Source organism: Megalopta genalis, chromosome 11 (genome assembly GCF_051020955.1).
Source record: "Megalopta genalis isolate 19385.01 chromosome 11, iyMegGena1_principal, whole genome shotgun sequence".
NCBI classification, from domain to species: domain Eukaryota; kingdom Metazoa; phylum Arthropoda; class Insecta; order Hymenoptera; family Halictidae; genus Megalopta; species Megalopta genalis.
Window position 1 is genome coordinate 9,967,498 of NC_135023.1, and position 17,869 is coordinate 9,985,366.

The window sequence follows — 17,869 nt, forward strand, 5'->3', positions numbered from 1 at the left end:
AACGTCTATCATAGACACACTATATTCTGTCATAGATTGTATATGTGTTAACGTTGTTTAGTATTGGTATTGTGTTCGTCTACAATTGTTACAACCAAGCTGTTCATACAAAGATATCTGTACGGGATAGAGATCCATTCTTAGTTCACTAAAAACCATGCGAAACACGTCGAACACCCTCGCCATAGTCATTCCACACATGCCATGGAATGGCACAACAACGGGACAGACATAGTTGTGCAAAACACGACGTCGTAAAATCTGTTGTGGTGTCTGTCGACTAATCTGTTACGAAACAGTTGTCTCGCAGGTGCATTTATAAAGGTTCTATCAGAGTTATAGATTCAGACTATTCAAGTATCCTTGAAACACGTTGCAGGGTCTTCGTCCATGCACCGTAAGTAAATGCAAAACGCATAGGAAAGTTTCTATTCGTCCAATACCAAAACGCTTCGGCAAACTTGTGTCGTTCAAAAACACATGCAAAGGAGAGGGGACGGGGGAAGTTTGTTCCCAGAGTCGAGTACAGTATTCCCTCGTTTTCTGAGGCACAGTTGAGAAACAGAAATAAAGCGCTTTTTCCTGTTTGTCAACAGGCCCAGAAAATACCAACACGGATCAGGTATGGGACTTAAACAACGGTCAAGCGACACACTCTCATAAGGAATTAGTGAAGTCCATCCTACTCGCGTCTACAACACTTCTCATTCTCCACTGCCAAGCTGGGATCTTGAAAACATTCGACAATTAGCTACCTATAATCAACCATTGGTTTCCTTGCTCTGTTAATGTTCTAAGAGTCCAGCTAGGCAATTGGGGGTTCAAATAACCTTCATCGAAGATCTACCTGGATCTCCCTAAAAGGCTGATCATACGTACGCAGATCGTTTTCACTCGGATTGACTGTTGCCATACCTGCTTGTCAACGGTAGCTTGCAAATCAATTACTCTCGCCGTAGAGTCCTGGTCCGCCGGGTCCAGACTGCCATTGCTCAGTCTACTGCCGATTTCAGCCGACCTCTCGCTACCTAGCTTTTGTATCGACTGCGGCTGTGGTTGCTGTTGCTGTTGTTGCGGCTGCTGTTGTTGTTGTTGGTGTTCTTGCTGGCCTGCCGCCTGCTCAGTCTCATTCTGCCCGATCACAACACTACATTCAGAATGCCTCGCTCGCATTGCCTGACCTGCATCGCCGCGCGATCTCCCAACTACTAGCTAAACAGCTACGCGACTAAGCCACTACCGTGCACTAACTGCAGACGCACTCTTATGGATGCGAACGATCGAGGTGATTGACGAGCACACGTGGCACAGCCAAACTCTGGCGTCGATCGGTACAGATTCGCGCTCTGCGATGATATAAAATGTTGAGCAAGATACTCGTGCAGCCTCAGCGTAATCTTTACATATTAGAAGTCTCCTGCGAGCTCCGATATCACCAATAATGGTTTTAGCAATTGTGCAGGCAACCAAAATGTATAAATTCTCTTCGTCTTTGTGTATTAGTAATTCTCTTCGTCTTTTCATATTCGCTACACGAAAACCTTGGTCTCTTGATTTATGTGATTCTGAATACGTCATGATTACAGTCCTAATAAAAATTTGATCCTCTCTGTGTCAAGGTAGCACACTATGCTCAAATGATTACATAAAGAGATTGTATAATTGTCGTTGGGAAATCAATGTTTCACGTTACATGCTGATTCAAATATATTTAGATTTAATTTTATTTACATACAGAGAGGATCAAGAAGAAGGCTTTTCCTCGATGAATCGTTAAATGAATTGACGCAACTGGATTTGGTGACACGCGAATGATCGAACGGCTTCCAGGATCTCTCGAGAGGGCTAAAATCTGTGACCAATGACTAGATCGATCGATAACCAACGGCGAGATTAGAAGCGTGTATAGTCTATCGCAGAGAGAACGATAGGGTGTCGCATCGGAACGAAAGTTTTATCGCCAGCGTGAAGATACGCTTGGATCATATCAAAAACCATGAGCATGCACAGTGAACAAAAAATGAAAATCATAAAAGAGGTCGCATGGATGCAGCTTTCACGACGCTCAAACACGTGGAACACCTTTTCTCATGTATCCATGATGATTGTGAAGTATGAGGGGGCAGTGTGTGTAAGAGATTCTGTGAGTGCGATTATGCATGGGTGGTGGTGTGCGGTATATCGTATCCACGTTTCTCGGCTACCTTGTTCTGTTGCTGGCTGTCTTCCGTCTGCCCGTTTTCCTTCGGCCTGTCCTCGATGGCCTTAGGCGCGTGTCCACTCATTATGTATTGCTGGAGCTGCGGTTGAAGACATTTAAACGATCAATATCGTCCGCAGTTCGATCATCGTACCTCAACCATCGTCGGACCGGTCCGACAATAACAAATGGACTGCAGATTTTTAGGCATCATCTAATCAACTTAAATCAAAGGCTGGATTGGCACTCAACCCTCATTTTGGTCTCCACAGAACGGCTAATAAAAATCCGCAGTCTCGTGACGATACTTAAGGAAAGCAGTACCTCCTCTTTGGTAATGGCTAGTTCCTCCTCCAGGCTCTTGTTCCTCTCCTGTGCCACCCGCAGACGGTCCCGCACCTGAAAATTGGTCGCCGGTTATTAAAGGGGATTTTAATGAACCTATTATCTCGCATCTTAGCAGCCGCCGAGACTGTTCCACGTTTAACCCTAAAACCCAGGATTCGCGTAGCTCAACCTCTGTTTCGCGTTCGTCTACCCTTGCAATTAGCGTCTAGGTCCTCCAGATGCTCGAGTGCGATCTGGCGAGTCATCTTGGAAGGAACTTGGGGTTATCAACTCGCTCGAAATTAGGGTTCTACGAGTAAGAAGAGGACTCCTCTTCCGGTCCCCGCAGAAATCGGGGCAAATTTTTTGATTTAAAAGCATCGAGACCTTGAGATGTAATCGACCGGGGGTAATCTACGCGAGCCGATCGATTCAGGGTTATCGGAATCGTTCTCCATCTGCCGCCAAGGTTGGAGTCGTCAAACAATAGATCAGAAGTTCTTACTTTCTCGTCCAGAGCCTTGTGGTGCTCGAACAGACTTTTCAGTGCCTTAAGCACCTCGGCTTCGGACGATACTCCAGATTGAGCGGCCGCCTGCCTCTTCACCACGGTCATCCTGAGGGATCGTTCGTGCCGCGAGACCAGGCATTCCAGATGTTCCAGCAGAAGCTGCGGAAATCAACAGAGGAACGGTCGTCACAATGAGCAATATCGCGGGAACAAGCGGCCGCATTCAAACTCTAAAAAGTATTAGAGAGACGACGGCGACGGTGACGTTGTGCTCTACGTACACGAGTATTATTCCGCTCCGCTTTCAGCTCCGATATCTCCTCGTCCCTCGCGAGGATGCCCTCACGGGCCGCTGCGAGCTCCTTTGTTAGCTGAGAGAACTCCTGAAATCAGAAACGGAGCATCTTTCACCATACGCCTCGGGAACGCGTCTCGAGTATTAACCCTTGTGCAACCGTTTTCACCGTTTCGCCCTTCCACGATTTATGCAAACATTTGTTCATACATTTCGACCAACTGCACAAGAGTTCAATCGAGAATTATCCTATCGTTCCGCTCAAAAAGATTCATCTTTTTATTCAATTTAAACTTATTAACATCGTAAAGACCCTTTTAGTGTTCGATAGCTTTAGCGTTAATTAAAAGAGAAATAGCCAGAAACTATCGGACACTCTATGAATCTTACGTTCGAAACGTTTCAAAGACAAAGACCGCAGAGAGCCCGGTGATTCGATAACCAGGAATCAAAGAGGAATCAGCTTCGACCAAAGACGATCGGTTCGACGAGCCTGCGTCTACGTTAACATCAGCTTGCAAGTCGCGGAAATATTTTAGGCTACCGATCGCCGGGGAACTGCGACACAAAGTTCGCCCCTCCGGGAAGTTGCACTTTCATCTTCGTACACGTTACTTCCGCTCGACATTCCAGCTGAATGTTGTACATTTATTTATAAGCGCCGCTGATCGATACCGGGCTCCGCCATTGGAAAACAACACAGCCCTGGATCCACCCTTTAAAGGATAACAACGCGGCGTGCTCTCTCTTTCCGAAAATCATCCGGAAAATTCGGGAGAACTGAATTCCAGTTCCCGATTTCCCATTCTATGGATCTCGAGACTCAGAGTTTGGTAGCTAGCTTCGTAAAGGACGATTTATAGAAGGTTTTTCAGCAAAAGACGGGCAAAAAGAAAAAGAGACAGAGCTCTGTTTTTCCGTGCATCGTAAGCACTCGGTGGCTGCAATTTCCGCGAGACTCGAAACGGAGAGCTGGAAACACCGCGAATGGGTTAAAAATTGACCGATTAACGTCGATTACAGGGAGAAACGGTTCCGTTTACACCGGGGCACGGAGCCGGAGGCTTTTAAGCCGGGCCGGATATCGTTCCCTCGGAGGAGCGGAGGAATATCGACGGTGCTCGCAAAGAACTCATTATCCCGGAAGAGGCTGATTAATTACAGACGGCGGGGGAATCCTATTAACTCATCGACGAGAGCGAGAGAGCCGCGAGGCGAGATTGTCGGGAAATACAGCCGGGGGACCGGGGCTACACGAAGAAGGAGGGTCCCGATTTAAATAACAAGTTCCAGAATCTTAATTATTTCGGCCGCGACTCCTCAGATCTTCGAACACGAACGAGAGAGATCCGCAGATTGCTCCTGTATGCACACGCTTCGAGGAACAATTCTCGCGGAGCAATCTGTGGCCGAATATCGGAGAGCGGTGGCCCCGATCAATTTTGCAAGATTAATTTGCATGTAACAAAGTTTCTCACGAGCCCGGTATCAATTTGCCAGGGAGCGCGTGGGAATCTTGCCGGATTAACGGGCCGAACGTTCGATCGCCGGTAACGAATTAATGATTTGTTATTGTACACCCGGTGAACGCGGAACACAAGCCGGCCCCCCATTCAACGTTCATCGCCGCCGATTAGTAAGGAGAAACTAATCCCGTTGAATGGTAATATATAGTCTAGAGGACGACTCCGCGCGTGTGTTGCAACGAATAAAGTGAGAGGGAGCAACAAAAGCCGCGTTAACGGTACACCATTGTACAATTTCGAGGAAATTAACGACGCCAGTAGCGCATCCTGCTCACTTTGTCTAATTGTGAGCGCCGATTCGTCGCCAAGCTTTCCGCAACGATGAAGCTCGTCAAATGCGCTCAATAGGAAAACCGGTCCCCCAATCGATATCTCGTCGTAAGCTTTCTTACGGCGCACGTCGAATTTCTCTATCGTCCCTGACGCTGTTTAATTAATACCATTTTACACAATTAATATCGTACTCGGATCGAGGTTGAACATTGGGTTGCCGCTAAAGTTTCCATCGTGGTAGCGCGTTCGATGACTTTTCGACTGGATCAACGTACGCAAGTAACGCAATTATTATTTTGTTAACGCTTAATCAGTTAGCTGTTCTCAGCGAGTATACTCGTATACTCGTACAATTACTGTGTAACTGATTGATATTCTTTATTAAATTATATACTTTTAAAAAAGTGTTGTGTTTAAGCAAAATATGAGACAAGTCAAACATTTACAATATAATTACGGTAATTACAATAATTACTTCTCAAAAGAATCGTAACTGTTTCATTCGCATCGTTCGTTTGCTCGACACTAAATCTAACGAGCAGCTAAAAATGATCACGGCGCTCCACAAAGATGACAAAAATTCATTGAGACTTCTCGGCATTTTTATCGGAACGTGTGCTCGATCACCAAGTAAAAAAATGTGTCGCCGATCACGTCGATCGGCTGGGTAGGTTCAGTGTTATTAAATTCATCAGTGTGTCGAAAGTAAATTCGCATTGTCGAAACGAACCGAATTTTTGGGACAAATTCCAAATTCTGTTCGAGGGATTGCTATCTGCTGGATAGGGGGGAAAAAAAGGAGCGGGCGGAATTTGAATTCTCTGGTGAATTAATGGCGACGGAGGTTCCCAGATAACGACGTGGCGTCGTTAATTGCTGTTCCGCCAGTGGAAATACGTGTCCGGCGATATTTCCCACGGGAAAAAAAATTCCTTTTAATTGCCGGCGCGGGTTCCTTTCGGCTACTTGTTGCGCACGAAAGAAAATTATCGAACAAATAACGCGTCGGTCTACCGCGATGATCTCCGGCGAGATGCTTCCCGCTTAATCACTTCGATTTAGATCGGCCTTGGCAATAGAACCTCGTGGAAGCGATCACGCGCACGACCGAGCACAGCCGTGCCGACGCGTTCGAACAAATTTTGCAGGTAAAAATAACATTATATCCCCCTCCCCCCTCTATGCCGGCCAAACAAATTGATTCGCTAGAGCGTCGGGGACCTCATATACATGTTAATCGATCGGAAGTAATTAACGCCGCAGTTAAATATTTATTCTGTAGTAATACAACGTTGTCGAGAGCGGAGACCGTAGGCGTTACGATTCACGCGAACGTTCAATTAAAATTTCGTGAATGACCGCCGTGCGCGAGCGAAAAAGGTGTGCGCGGCTCGATGTTTACCAACTCGTTGCTCCCAATCGAATTAATCGTTCCCAATAAAATTGTTCGGCTTGTTAACCCTGACCAGTTTTTATTTTTCCTGTAACCGCGACGCGTTAGCGGGGCACAATATTAATGCCGCGGAGATAAACGCTGACTCTCGGCGGACAGCTCACACTGATAAAGCGAACGGTCGACTCGATCCAGGAAATTATAGAAGTTGCATAATTCTCTTTTCCGGGTTATAAAAAAAAAAGAAAATAAAAGAGAACAGCAGAAACAACGGAATTGGTAAGGCGAGATTATTTTACTGGGAAGGAATTTTTGCGGTTCCGGGGATGCTAAATCGTAGACGGCTGGAGGGGGGAGGAGGGGCGTATCGATTGCGTGGGCGAAGTCACGATGTCATCGAAACGGCATCGGAACAAGCGATAATTTCCACGCGATATCGATCGCCGGCTCGCCCGCGAGCGCGATGCGTACGTAAGATGGGATTTAAACTCGCGTGCGGACATGCAGTTTGCGCCTACGGTGCAACGGACTGTGAGAGTTATGCAGCTGCAGTTCGTTAGAAGTGCACGACCCCTGGCCGGCGTGGATTGAGATATTGAAATTCGCGTTCCCGCCGGAGGGGGAAACGGACGAGCCTCTGTTTCCTGAAAACAAATTGCAGCCGCGATCCGAAAGATTTGTGGAGATCGACTCACTTCTACGGCGGACTTCTTTCCCGGTATCGCCTCTAATCGCGATTCGATTCATTTAACCAACAACTCCCGTGCCTCTCCGGCAACAAGCGTTTCATTGAACAAATTTCTATCGTGCTTCTACGATTCCCACGACGATCGCGTCCGCGATTTTGACCATTTTCTGCTTGGGAAGCTTGGTACGCGCGTTCTCTCCGCGAAACGTTCCGCGATTAGGATTCTTTTCCCGGTATCCGTGCGACCGGAATTCGATAGACTGCACCGGGCAGTTAAAATATCATCAACAGTTCGGTTAGATTCTTTCTATCAATTAGAAAGTACAGAGGAGGGTCCATTCGGAATATTATTCGATTCGCGACGGTGCCCCGTTTCTCCTGTAGCGTTACGACCCGGCGTGCACCACGTTCCTACAAGAGGGTCAACAATTATCAGCAATTGGCCGACATGAAAACTCTTACCGATTACGCGATTATCCAGTTAGCCTTGCGGTCGAGAGGTTCCCGCGGAACGGGCCGATCGTTTGGGCTTAATTCCCCCGCGCTCGACCGTGGAAAATAATTAGACCCGGCCGTGCCGACTCGCTAATTAACCGGTTGTCTAGTTGCACGTCCTATTTTCGGGCCGGCTCGCCGCTTATCACTCGCCACCGTTCATTCATTTATCTCTATCGTTCCATTTTTCAACGTCCGCCGACCGGCCGTGCCGAGAACGAGAATAGCGTTTGCGAAAGACGCCTCCTTCTCCTCCTCCACCTCCTCCTCGGATCGCATTAGCTCGTTGACCGGCAGCCTGCTCGGCCGATTATTGTTATCAATTCAAGAGAGAGAGAGAGAGAGAGAGAGAGAGAGAGATTCGATCCGACCTAATAAATATTCTTTCTTGAACCACTGACCTCGGAATAAAAAGCAGGTCGTGGAACTGTACCAATGCCCCCTTCGTCTTCCTCCTCTGCTGATCCATCTTTATACAACGTTACGTTGCAATCGTATATTTGCATTTTCAATCGATATTTCCATCCAGCCGTTACTGCACGGAGAAGAATAAACACGTTGCTGTCGAATTATTCGATCGATTTGTCCCACCGGGCCATTCGTCTGGCTCTAAAGGAGTCGAGAGCAACCAGGCCACGCCTACTCGGCGCTGGCCACGCCTACACTACGTTGTTGCCGTCGACGGCAGGCTGGCAAAAGGAAGAACATCTTGGTCCCTTCAACAACTTCCTGATCTCTGCAAATTTTTGAACGAAAGGAGAGACTCGAGCGGGAGATGAGGGGGCCACTGACCATTTCCAGTTCAAATCCAGTTCACCAGAGCCCTCCTATTCTCCAGCGAAGGATCTTCTCGCGATCTCGATCCCCATGTCGCGCTGGTGCCGTGAAAGAGGATCAAAGTGCCGGTGAACTAGCCGCGGAAAAACGTCGGCGAGTACTGATTGCGAGGAACGGGAGCAGCCTGAATGTGCCAGATGCGAACGAAAGCCAAACTCAATTATTCGCAAGGTAATGGGGCTCTATAAATAGGTGGCGTCGGGTGCGTGCACTACACACGCGGCCTGGATGGTGCACGACGTCGCGTCGAAGAAATGCTCTCGACGAGCGAAGAAAGAGAGCGCACACGGGGTTGGAGCACCGCGATTCCGATCATTCCGATGAATTTTCAAGACGTCGCTTACGGTCGTGAATGAAATTAAGGGAAATGTAGGCCAGTGGACCGTGAAGACTCGTCCCTGGACCGAAGAGTCTCCGGGGGGAGGAGGTGGGGGAGGAACGGTTTATACGAGCTGTAGAACCGGGTTTGATACGAATGGTCGAGCGATAATCGTAACGAGGGCTGTCGTACGATCGAGTTTTACCGCGGCACGGCTGCATCGTAAAATCTGTCGTGCCCGTAGGACGGATTCGAACGTGGTACGGCCGTAGGACGATCGTTTCGAACAGTTTCGAATAAGATTTCATCCTGCAGAGGGAAAATATTAAACGGATCGCGGAGCCGAGAAGCTCCGCAGTCCCGGATATAGCAGAATTTTCCCTTGGAACATCCTCATGATTCCCGGGTAAATTATAATAATAATACCTTTATCGATCGTCGGGATAACCCTTTGTCACAGTGAGAGAAAATAATATCGCGTAGCAGTTGTACGAGAACGGATAAGGTGCAATAATAATTTAACACTAAAAAGTTTGAAGGAGATGTAGGAATTATAAAAGAGATCTATGGTTGATCACAGTGTCGAATGAGAACTTCATCAAGTATTTCAGGACAAGAGATGATAGATTGCAAGACGTGTTCCGATCTAAAGAGGAGTCCTCTCGTGCTATACATTTTATGCCTCGACAGCTTAATCCCGAATAACGTCTTCGAGGACCCGGAGGAGGCTTAAGATTTTTGGAGGATGTTCGAAGGAGCTTGCGTCGCCGATCGATTAATTGGCCCGAAAGACCCGGCAGCGTATTAACCGACGCCGATTAACGTCAAAACGGTGTCCGCGCGGAGGCGAGGATGCCACGAAACGATAATAAAAGCCGAGGAATTTAATATCGAGGAGGGTCCGGGTATCGGAGAGAAATTCCAATTTACATTTCCTAATTTCCACCGTTCCCAGGATCCAACTGGATCCAGAAGGCCGTCCCAGTGCCCCGGGGAGATCCTTCGTGGATCATCGTTCCGCTGGACCAGCCGTCCAGGCTCGTAAACCATGAAAGAGGATACTATACGTCGGCGGTATTTAGCGCGGCGAAGGAATCCTCCGGCCGTATCGTGTCTCATTACTATTTTAATAGTATGAGCTGGAAGCATGCAACGCGCAATAGCCGCATAATAATCGCCGACCGTCACTTTATTACGTGACTTAACAGTAATCCAGCGTCGTGCCCGAAGGCGAGAGAGGCCTGCCTCGCGGCCTCGCCTCGCCTTGGCCGGTCTCCATTCCGGGGACTTTTCCGTCGGAGGAAAATCGTCAGGTCCCCGGGCAAATTTTAGAATCTCTGGAGATGTCGCGGGATCCGCCAAGAAACCGTGGAATAGCCGAACTCGATTCGAGTGACCATAGAAAAAAAAATACCGTAGGGTCCCTAGACAAATTTTAGGAACCCTGGAGAAGACGTAGAGTCTGACGAGAAGAAAAACTGTAGAATTTACGACAGCCTCGGGTATTTATGTCTTCTGCATGCTCGCGTCTCACGGCGACGAAACTTGCCGACACGATCGCCGACGGGACAATGAATAAAAGATGAACGAGTTTTTCAGCGGGTCGTATAAGAATTCCGCGACGTTAAAATTTGAAGAAAGAAATTGTTTACACATCCGCGGGTTAGGCCGCGTCCAAGTCCGGGGATAGGTCAGTTCTGCGACTCCTTTCAACACGCGCGCGCGCTCGTTGCCTGCAATTTGCATTCAAATGAATTCGTCGCGTGTATTTTCATCGAATCGGTCGAACCGTATGGAGAAGAAGCTGAACGGCTGTCTTCGCCGGCCTATCCCCTTCGGACGACCATTCATTCTATCCACAACTTCGACTGCGATTCCGTGATCGACGTGCTCGCCGTAGGAATGGTACCCGTCGACGCTGCCAATAAAGATGAACGGCGGTCTTCATTGTGACCGATAATTGGCGCGTTTACAATTTCGAGTCCTATTGACGACGCCCAGATTGAGCCGATCATCTTGAACTTTCTATCGATTGTCCCCATTCGTGGGATGCCGACGCCGATGTACTCATTCATCCACGGTGAGACCGCGTTCGCGGTTACGTAAATGTGTTGTAGGTCGACGAAGTTATTGCAAAATGTACAGAGCGTCCCAAAATTATGGTTCAAGCGGGAAATGAGGGGTTCTTAAGGTCATTTGTAGCAACTCTTTTCTTAGCGAAAATGCAATCCGCGTCTTCGTTTACGAGTTATCAATGAAAAACAGTGGCCAATGAGAGGCGAGATTAGCTGGCGCGAGGCGGTCGAAGTCCAGTTCCGCTCATTGGCTCGCGCCAGCTAATCTCACCTCTCATTGGTCACCGTTTTTCGTTGATAACTCGTAAAACGAAGCAGCGGATTGCATTTTCGCTATAAAAAAAAAAGAGTTGCTACAAATGACCTCGGGAACCCCTCATTTCCCGCTTGTACAATAATTTTGGGACGCCCTGTAGATAGGATCGTTGTAAATGTACGTCTCTGCGGAATCAGAGGTTCAAAGTACCATGTACGGAAGAATAGTTCATTAGTGAGCCGAGCACGAGGAGCTCGTTACGACTAATCGAAAGCCTCATCTTTCGCCCGCGCGCCCCTTCAAAGCCGCATCCCGAGTATATCACTGTTCCCCATAAAGGCCATACTTCTGTTTGCACTCTAACTCATGACGAACAGTTTCCAGAAGTCCGTAATATGCAGCAGATGTTTACGGTGCGGCTTGGCTACTCCGCAAACATCCAGCTTCTCTGCCGCGGCGGAGATAACGTATTACGCGTTTACGTGTAAAAATTCACGGCGTCCATTCTCCCGGCGAGACGTCCCATAAAAATCCGACGAAACGCCTCGCGACGAGAACACTATGGCGCCTCGCCTACTTCGATCGATTGCGAAACGTTCGACAGGAACAACAGCAATCGGACATTGCCGGCGCTGCACAATCGCAGCAAAGTTTAAACCTCGTGCGGTTTCTCAAAGTGAAAGGATAACTGGAAAATGGATTCAATTGCAAGAACAATTAGCGAATAATCGACCGATCTGTACGTGGAATCATAGCGAGAGGCGAGCAAATATTAATAATATCTTTTTTATCAACGGGACAAAGTTTCTTTGTTGCAACGATACGTACAACGATATGTCGAACAAGTGGCAAATCAAAAAGAAGAAAGAAAGAAAGTGATACGATAAAAAGATAGGATAGAAGAGAAAATAAGTGGTCGAGATAACAAAATAAAGTGAAGAATGAAGAAAATAATAGAGAATAATACAGTACGCGCGATCGTCGACAAAAAATAAGATAGAATAAATACAAAGAGCACGAGCATGATATTGACCCGAGACCAAGGGTTAAGGAAACTATAAGACAGCTGGCAGGCAGCGTTCTATTCTAGTCGGCTAAAAGAGCGATAAAGTGAATCGCAACAATAATAATCCCAGACGGTTCGATCGGTCCCGACATTTTCGGTGAAATTGTCGGTCGCGACGAGCGATGATGCGTGCTCGGTAGCATAATCGATCGAGAGAGGCGAAGACTCTGTTCATGGTTCACGCGAACGGACCTTAAATTCGTGTATGAATGAAGCCATTCGCGTGCAGTGATGATTCAGAGGCCGGGAGAGGGCTGGTGTGCATAAGTGTGTTCTTCCACCCCATCTCGTCGCACCCTCTTCATATTTCTTCCTGGTTTTACTCGCGCCTTTTATCCGACTATTTGTTTTTGCCCGTCTACTCGGACCAGAGAGCCACAGGAAGAGAGAGAGAGAGAGAGAGAGAGAGAGAGAGAGAGAGAGGGAGAGAGAGAGAGAGAGAGAGAGAGACAGACAGAGAGGGAGAGAGAGAAAGAGCAGCTATCTTCCGTTCGGGTCTCTCGGTCGCGACGCGACGCGACGGTTGCAGATGCTGCTCGAACTCGAGACGGTCCTCACAATCGTACATTGTTGGAAAAACTCGTGATTTAAGCCACCCCCGCGGTCCGCCCGTTACTCTCGAGCCTCGAGGGGATCGACGAAAAACACTGCTGACCCAGTGACTCGCTCGGGGCTAATGAAACCAACTGCAGAAATTACATCCCTCGAAATACGGGACCGTCCTAGCGTGCACCCTGCATCCGGCACCTATCGACCAACAATAAAGTTTGATCAGAATTGTAACATTGAATCTACGAAGAATTCACATAAATGTTGTCGTAAGAAGCGATATATAGCAACGGAGTGCAATCGGTTCTGCTTATACCTTACATTCTTGCACCCATCCAACATCAATATGGTCCTATGTCAGTACTATAGCATTGGATTTACGAGGATTTTGCATAAATCTTGTCGTAAGAAGCGTTATAGCAACGGAATCCAATCGGTTCCGCTTGCATCTTACATCTTGCAACCATCCAACAACAATAAAGACCTATCAGTACTATAGCATTGGATTTATGAGGGTTTTGCATAAATCTTGTCGTAAGAAGCCGTACAGCAACAGAACGCAATCGGTTCCACTTGTACCTTTGCATCTTGTGCCCATCGAACGACAATAAAGTCCTACCGGTGCTATAACGTTGGATCTACGAGGATTTTGCGTGAAACTTGTAGTAAGGAGTGATATAGCAACAGGATGCAATCGGCTCCCTGCATTTTGCATTTTGCATCTTGCATCTTGCAGTCATCGAACAACGATTCAGTACCGACATGTGAAGATAATAACAGCGAATCTATTAATTTTTATTCCAGGTGAGAACCGCGCGACGGCGCATACTGCACAGGAGCTGTCCGATCGCTTGTGCATGCAGTCGGTGCACCGTGCGGGTATAATTGGCACGCGCGAGTGTTAAAAGGATGCAAATTACGCGCAAGTATGTGGTGGCTGTTCGTATTTCCATAGTTGCGTAACGTTGTCTCGCTATGAATCCAGTCGTCTTGCGGATTTCGATTTCTCCTCTGGTTCAGCGTCGTTCAACTCGCGTACAAATGTCGAACAAACGAGGACGTGCGCTTCTAATTTGGCAGTGTCCTCGGTCGGAAAAGAGCGGTCGGTCAACGGGACATTAACTGCGATCATAAACGTGTCCGAACGAATATTTTTATCCCACGAAAGCTTTGATAGAGGAGGACACCACAAAGGAGCCTCTGCATCCTCAACCTGCAAACAAAATAAAAACCGAAGCAGTATTTCGGGCTTGTTGCGGCTGTTATGAAAGTCGAAGGTTTCGTAACGGTTCAACGATCGGCTCGTCGAGCTTCCTTTCGGTGCAACTATTGGAACACCATCGTCCACGGTGTCCCAATAATTATCTAAAGTGAAACGGTCGATCGCTAATAGCTCGGAGTTGTTTCCCTAGAGTTGTCCGTTCGCCGATAGCGTTCTGAAGAATTTGCAACCGGGGAAACATCGAGTAATGATTCTATCGAGCAGGATTTCGACAGCGCGGCGCGAGCAGCTGAAACAGATGGAATTCCCGCGTTTGAATGCGATTTCGCAAAGTCGCAGACCTTATCTGCCTTGTTTCATGTTTTACATCCGCCCGAGTTTAATTAGCAGGTAACACGGGATATATACACAGCGGTCGGCGTGTAACCTGCCATCGAAATGTCCGTCAGATGGGATGCGTGGGTGAGCACTTTCGTTCTCGTAGGTGCCATTAAACGAGTCGCCGATAGCGCGGACGACGTCGCGGTGGCACGCGGCATGGCACCTGGCTTGGAACACCGTTTTCCGCCACACCTCGCGCGCATACCTGGCTAATGAACGGCCAGGTACGCGGGCTCACGGTTTCTCTACCGGTTCTACCCGTCGAATTCGTCCATTTTCATCTGGAGCGCCGTGCAACGTCGTTCCAAAATCTGCGATATTTTCTCACGTGCTTAACTATCAGACAAAGTAAAGATATCATTATTATATAAGAACTATACAATTTTGTCCGAACAAGCGTACATACGATTATACAGACTTATAATAAATATACGGACGATTTAAAATGTGGAGAACAGCATCGAGCGAAACTTGAACGTTCCCGCAGAAGATTTAAGAGAAACGAAGACTCGCGTGGAGAACGGAGACAACTGAACGATCTTTGCATTCGATTAGGGCACGCGTCCTCGTTCTCATGTGTCTAGGAGACGATCGTAGGAGTTGCAACGGCGAAACAATCCTCGCCTACAAGCGACAGAGACGGCGGAGCAACAGATACCTCGTGAATTATCAATACCAACACATGGAAAGAGCCCCGCCGTACAACGGGAAATCGATATAGCGCAAACTTCTGTCTCGCTGACACGGAATACGGTCTATCGGTTTACACGGAAAATAGGTAACGAGCGTGTTAGCAAAAATGAAAGATAAAACGGTCGCGTTCGGCGCCGATAGCGACGGATATGATCGTTCTGCTCTAGACCTTTAATAACGGAAACCTCGTACAACGACTCGACGAAAGAGAGAGAATTTGTTAAATCTACGTTTACTCCTCGACGCTACCTTTGGACAGCGTGTTTGAAAAATGTAGTTCAGAAATTCGTGAAGTTCACGAAGCAACGACACTTGGACGAATAGCTTTCGTGCTGCGCTTTTTTCAGCGGATCGTAACTTCTACGAATTTTCTGCGTACGATAACCATCTCTGCCGGCGACGAAAAAATTACGAAATCTGCCTCGACGATACGGCGAAATACTAAAAACAATGCCGGAAGAATCGGTCGTTCGGTTTCCCGAGGAAAAAATGCCGGAAGACCGACCTCTTGACGCACGTCGCGACCTGGAGAGCAGCACTGTTTGCTCGAATTCGAATTCATTAGCCTGATAGCATAATCCCGACGGTGCAATCTGTTTGCCGAGCATCGTCGTCGCTGCGCGAGGCCGCGAATCGATGAAATTTTCGGGAATGCGTTACCGAGCACGCCGAGCAAACACGATAACACCAGCCCGCGGCGATAACGAGACGCGTTACACCGTCCGGAGCGCAGTTAGCGGGTTTTCGCCGATTCTTGGATAATCGAGACTACTTTTCGAAGATCAGGGGGGTGTCTCTAGGTGAAGCGGCAATCGGGAGACAAGACCGGTCATAGCCGGACGTCCTGGTTCGAGCAGCTTCCAGAGGATGATGCTGTTAGTCCGAGTACGATCGTGCTCGCGATGAATTCAGCTCGCGTATTAATCGCATAACCGAAGTCGTCGCTAATAATGCAGTGGGCGGATAGGAGGCTAACGTTCTCGAGCCGCTATATACGGCGCTGTGTGTGTCTTGACGGGGCACTCCAAACAGGTGGTTCTCAAACCGGAGGCAACCGTCCTGATGAATTTTCCTAGATAATTCGGATCACTCAGCGAGGAGAGCTTCCGGTAGCCAAAGCTCCCTTTGATTGATCAAAAACGAGGTCAGCCCCGCCCGCCGGTTATCGGAGATCCGCGGAATCGGGCCACGTTTTGTTCGGCGGCTAGCAAAAAGCGCGAATCACTTTTCACGAGGATAACTCTCGTCCCCTTTGTCCTGTACATCCTGCACGCAAATCGAATTCCTGTCCCATGTGGGACAGGGCTCCGTGAAAAATCGACAGGCATCCGGTGCATTATTAACGAGCAACTAAGTGCGTAATTCAGGCACAGCGAACACCGAGCGTTCGCTGTCGGCAAGATCCTACGACTGTGCCCAGGGATTTCAGCCATTTATGCCTAAGGACCCTCTCAGGCCAAACGACCCACCACCGGCATCTATTCATGGCTCCCAGTGTGTCTCAGCCTGAAAGGACTCCGAGTACTCGCCGGAGGAGCTGAGAAATATCCCGAGTCCTAGGTGTAAATTGGTCGGCGCAGGGGCTCTGAAAGCCTCGCAGGTGCTGCAACAGAGTGAAAAGAATGCTGAAGTGTCCTCGGGACCTTTGCACGAGGTTCCGAAATCGGGACGAATTAGGCAGCGATGGAAGAGTTCTAGGATGAATTTGGAAGTTCAACTAAATCGTGCCTAACCAGACATCCTCGACGAGAGACAAACGGCACGTTGCGTGCGTAATAATTACAAGATTAAAATGATGGGCTTCTTCTAGCGCAGAACAATACAAGAATGGTTCAGTTTGATGAGATTTGAGAAAAGAAAAGACTAATTTTTCAGTGCTGATCAGAGTTGTCATCTCTGGTGTCGACTAGAGATTGCAAGGAATTACCCAGACCCGAATTACCAGTAGAAATATCAAAGAGAAAAGCCGGCAAACTGGCTTACCGATGTTGCAATCAATTCTTAGTGCTGATACTGTGGCAAGTAGATACAGTTTGACGAGGTTTGAGAAATAAAGGAATTAACTGGAATCTGGAGCGATCGGTAAGAGAAAAGGCGAGTGGTCGCGTCGAATATTTTTGATCAAAATCGTGGTGGGCCACTCGAGGGGTAACAGCCCTTGTTGGGAATGCTCGGTGAGTGGGTTAGGGATCGACGCGACGACGGTGGCGTTAACAAAGAATAAAGAAGGAGCACTGCGGAGAGACGGTGGGTGGAGGAGCTGCATGAGAGCCGCTGCATTCGGCCGGCGGCGGCGTTGCAACCGGCGTTGCAGCCGGCGCTGGTGCACCGAGAGAGCCGCGCGCGCGAGTAGACAGAGCTACTACCGGCGAGTAGTGTGTAAAAGGCGAGGTTCATTCATGCGCCGCCGGCCGGGTAAGGTGGGGTGGGTATTGATCGCGGCACAGCGTATATCGCGTATGCCGGTGCATTGCACCCGCTCGCGCTTCGTCCTAGAAATTTTTCACCCTCCTCCCTAAACTTCCGCGCCACCTCCGCCGCCGCCACACTGCCTACCTACCCCCGATTCCCCGTGTTCCGTTCCGTTCCGTTTCGTCCCGGTCGTCCTTTCACGAATTTTCAGCCGAATCGTCACGCCGGTTCAGCTACCTTTTCCTGGACCGAATAATCAGCCGTTGCTCGCCAGAGATCGATAAACTTGCCGGGCTCCTCTCCCGCAGAACCTTCCGGTCGATGGCGAATTTTCGAGTCCACAGGCCTGGA

At 48.4% G+C, this 17,869-nt stretch overlaps 1 protein-coding gene across 13 annotated transcripts in view; it reads right to left on the reverse strand.

Moving 5' to 3' along the window:
- Positions 1–17,869, reverse strand: part of Liprin-alpha (PTPRF interacting protein alpha) — a 45,319-nt gene that overhangs the window by 11,681 nt on the left and 15,769 nt on the right. For 12 of the 13 annotated variants that reach the window (XM_033480463.2, XM_033480462.2, XM_033480460.2 and 9 more), the window contains exons 2-6: positions 3,320–3,421; positions 3,033–3,197; positions 2,525–2,599; positions 2,205–2,300; positions 916–1,131 (exon numbers count right to left, since the gene is read on the reverse strand). In XM_033480463.2, coding sequence (XP_033336354.1) covers positions 916–1,131; positions 2,205–2,300; positions 2,525–2,599; positions 3,033–3,197; positions 3,320–3,421 — 654 coding nt within the window. The remainder of the gene's footprint in view (positions 1–915; positions 1,132–2,204; positions 2,301–2,524; positions 2,600–3,032; positions 3,198–3,319; positions 3,422–17,869) is intronic. The other variant, XM_033480475.2, reaches the window with a different exon arrangement.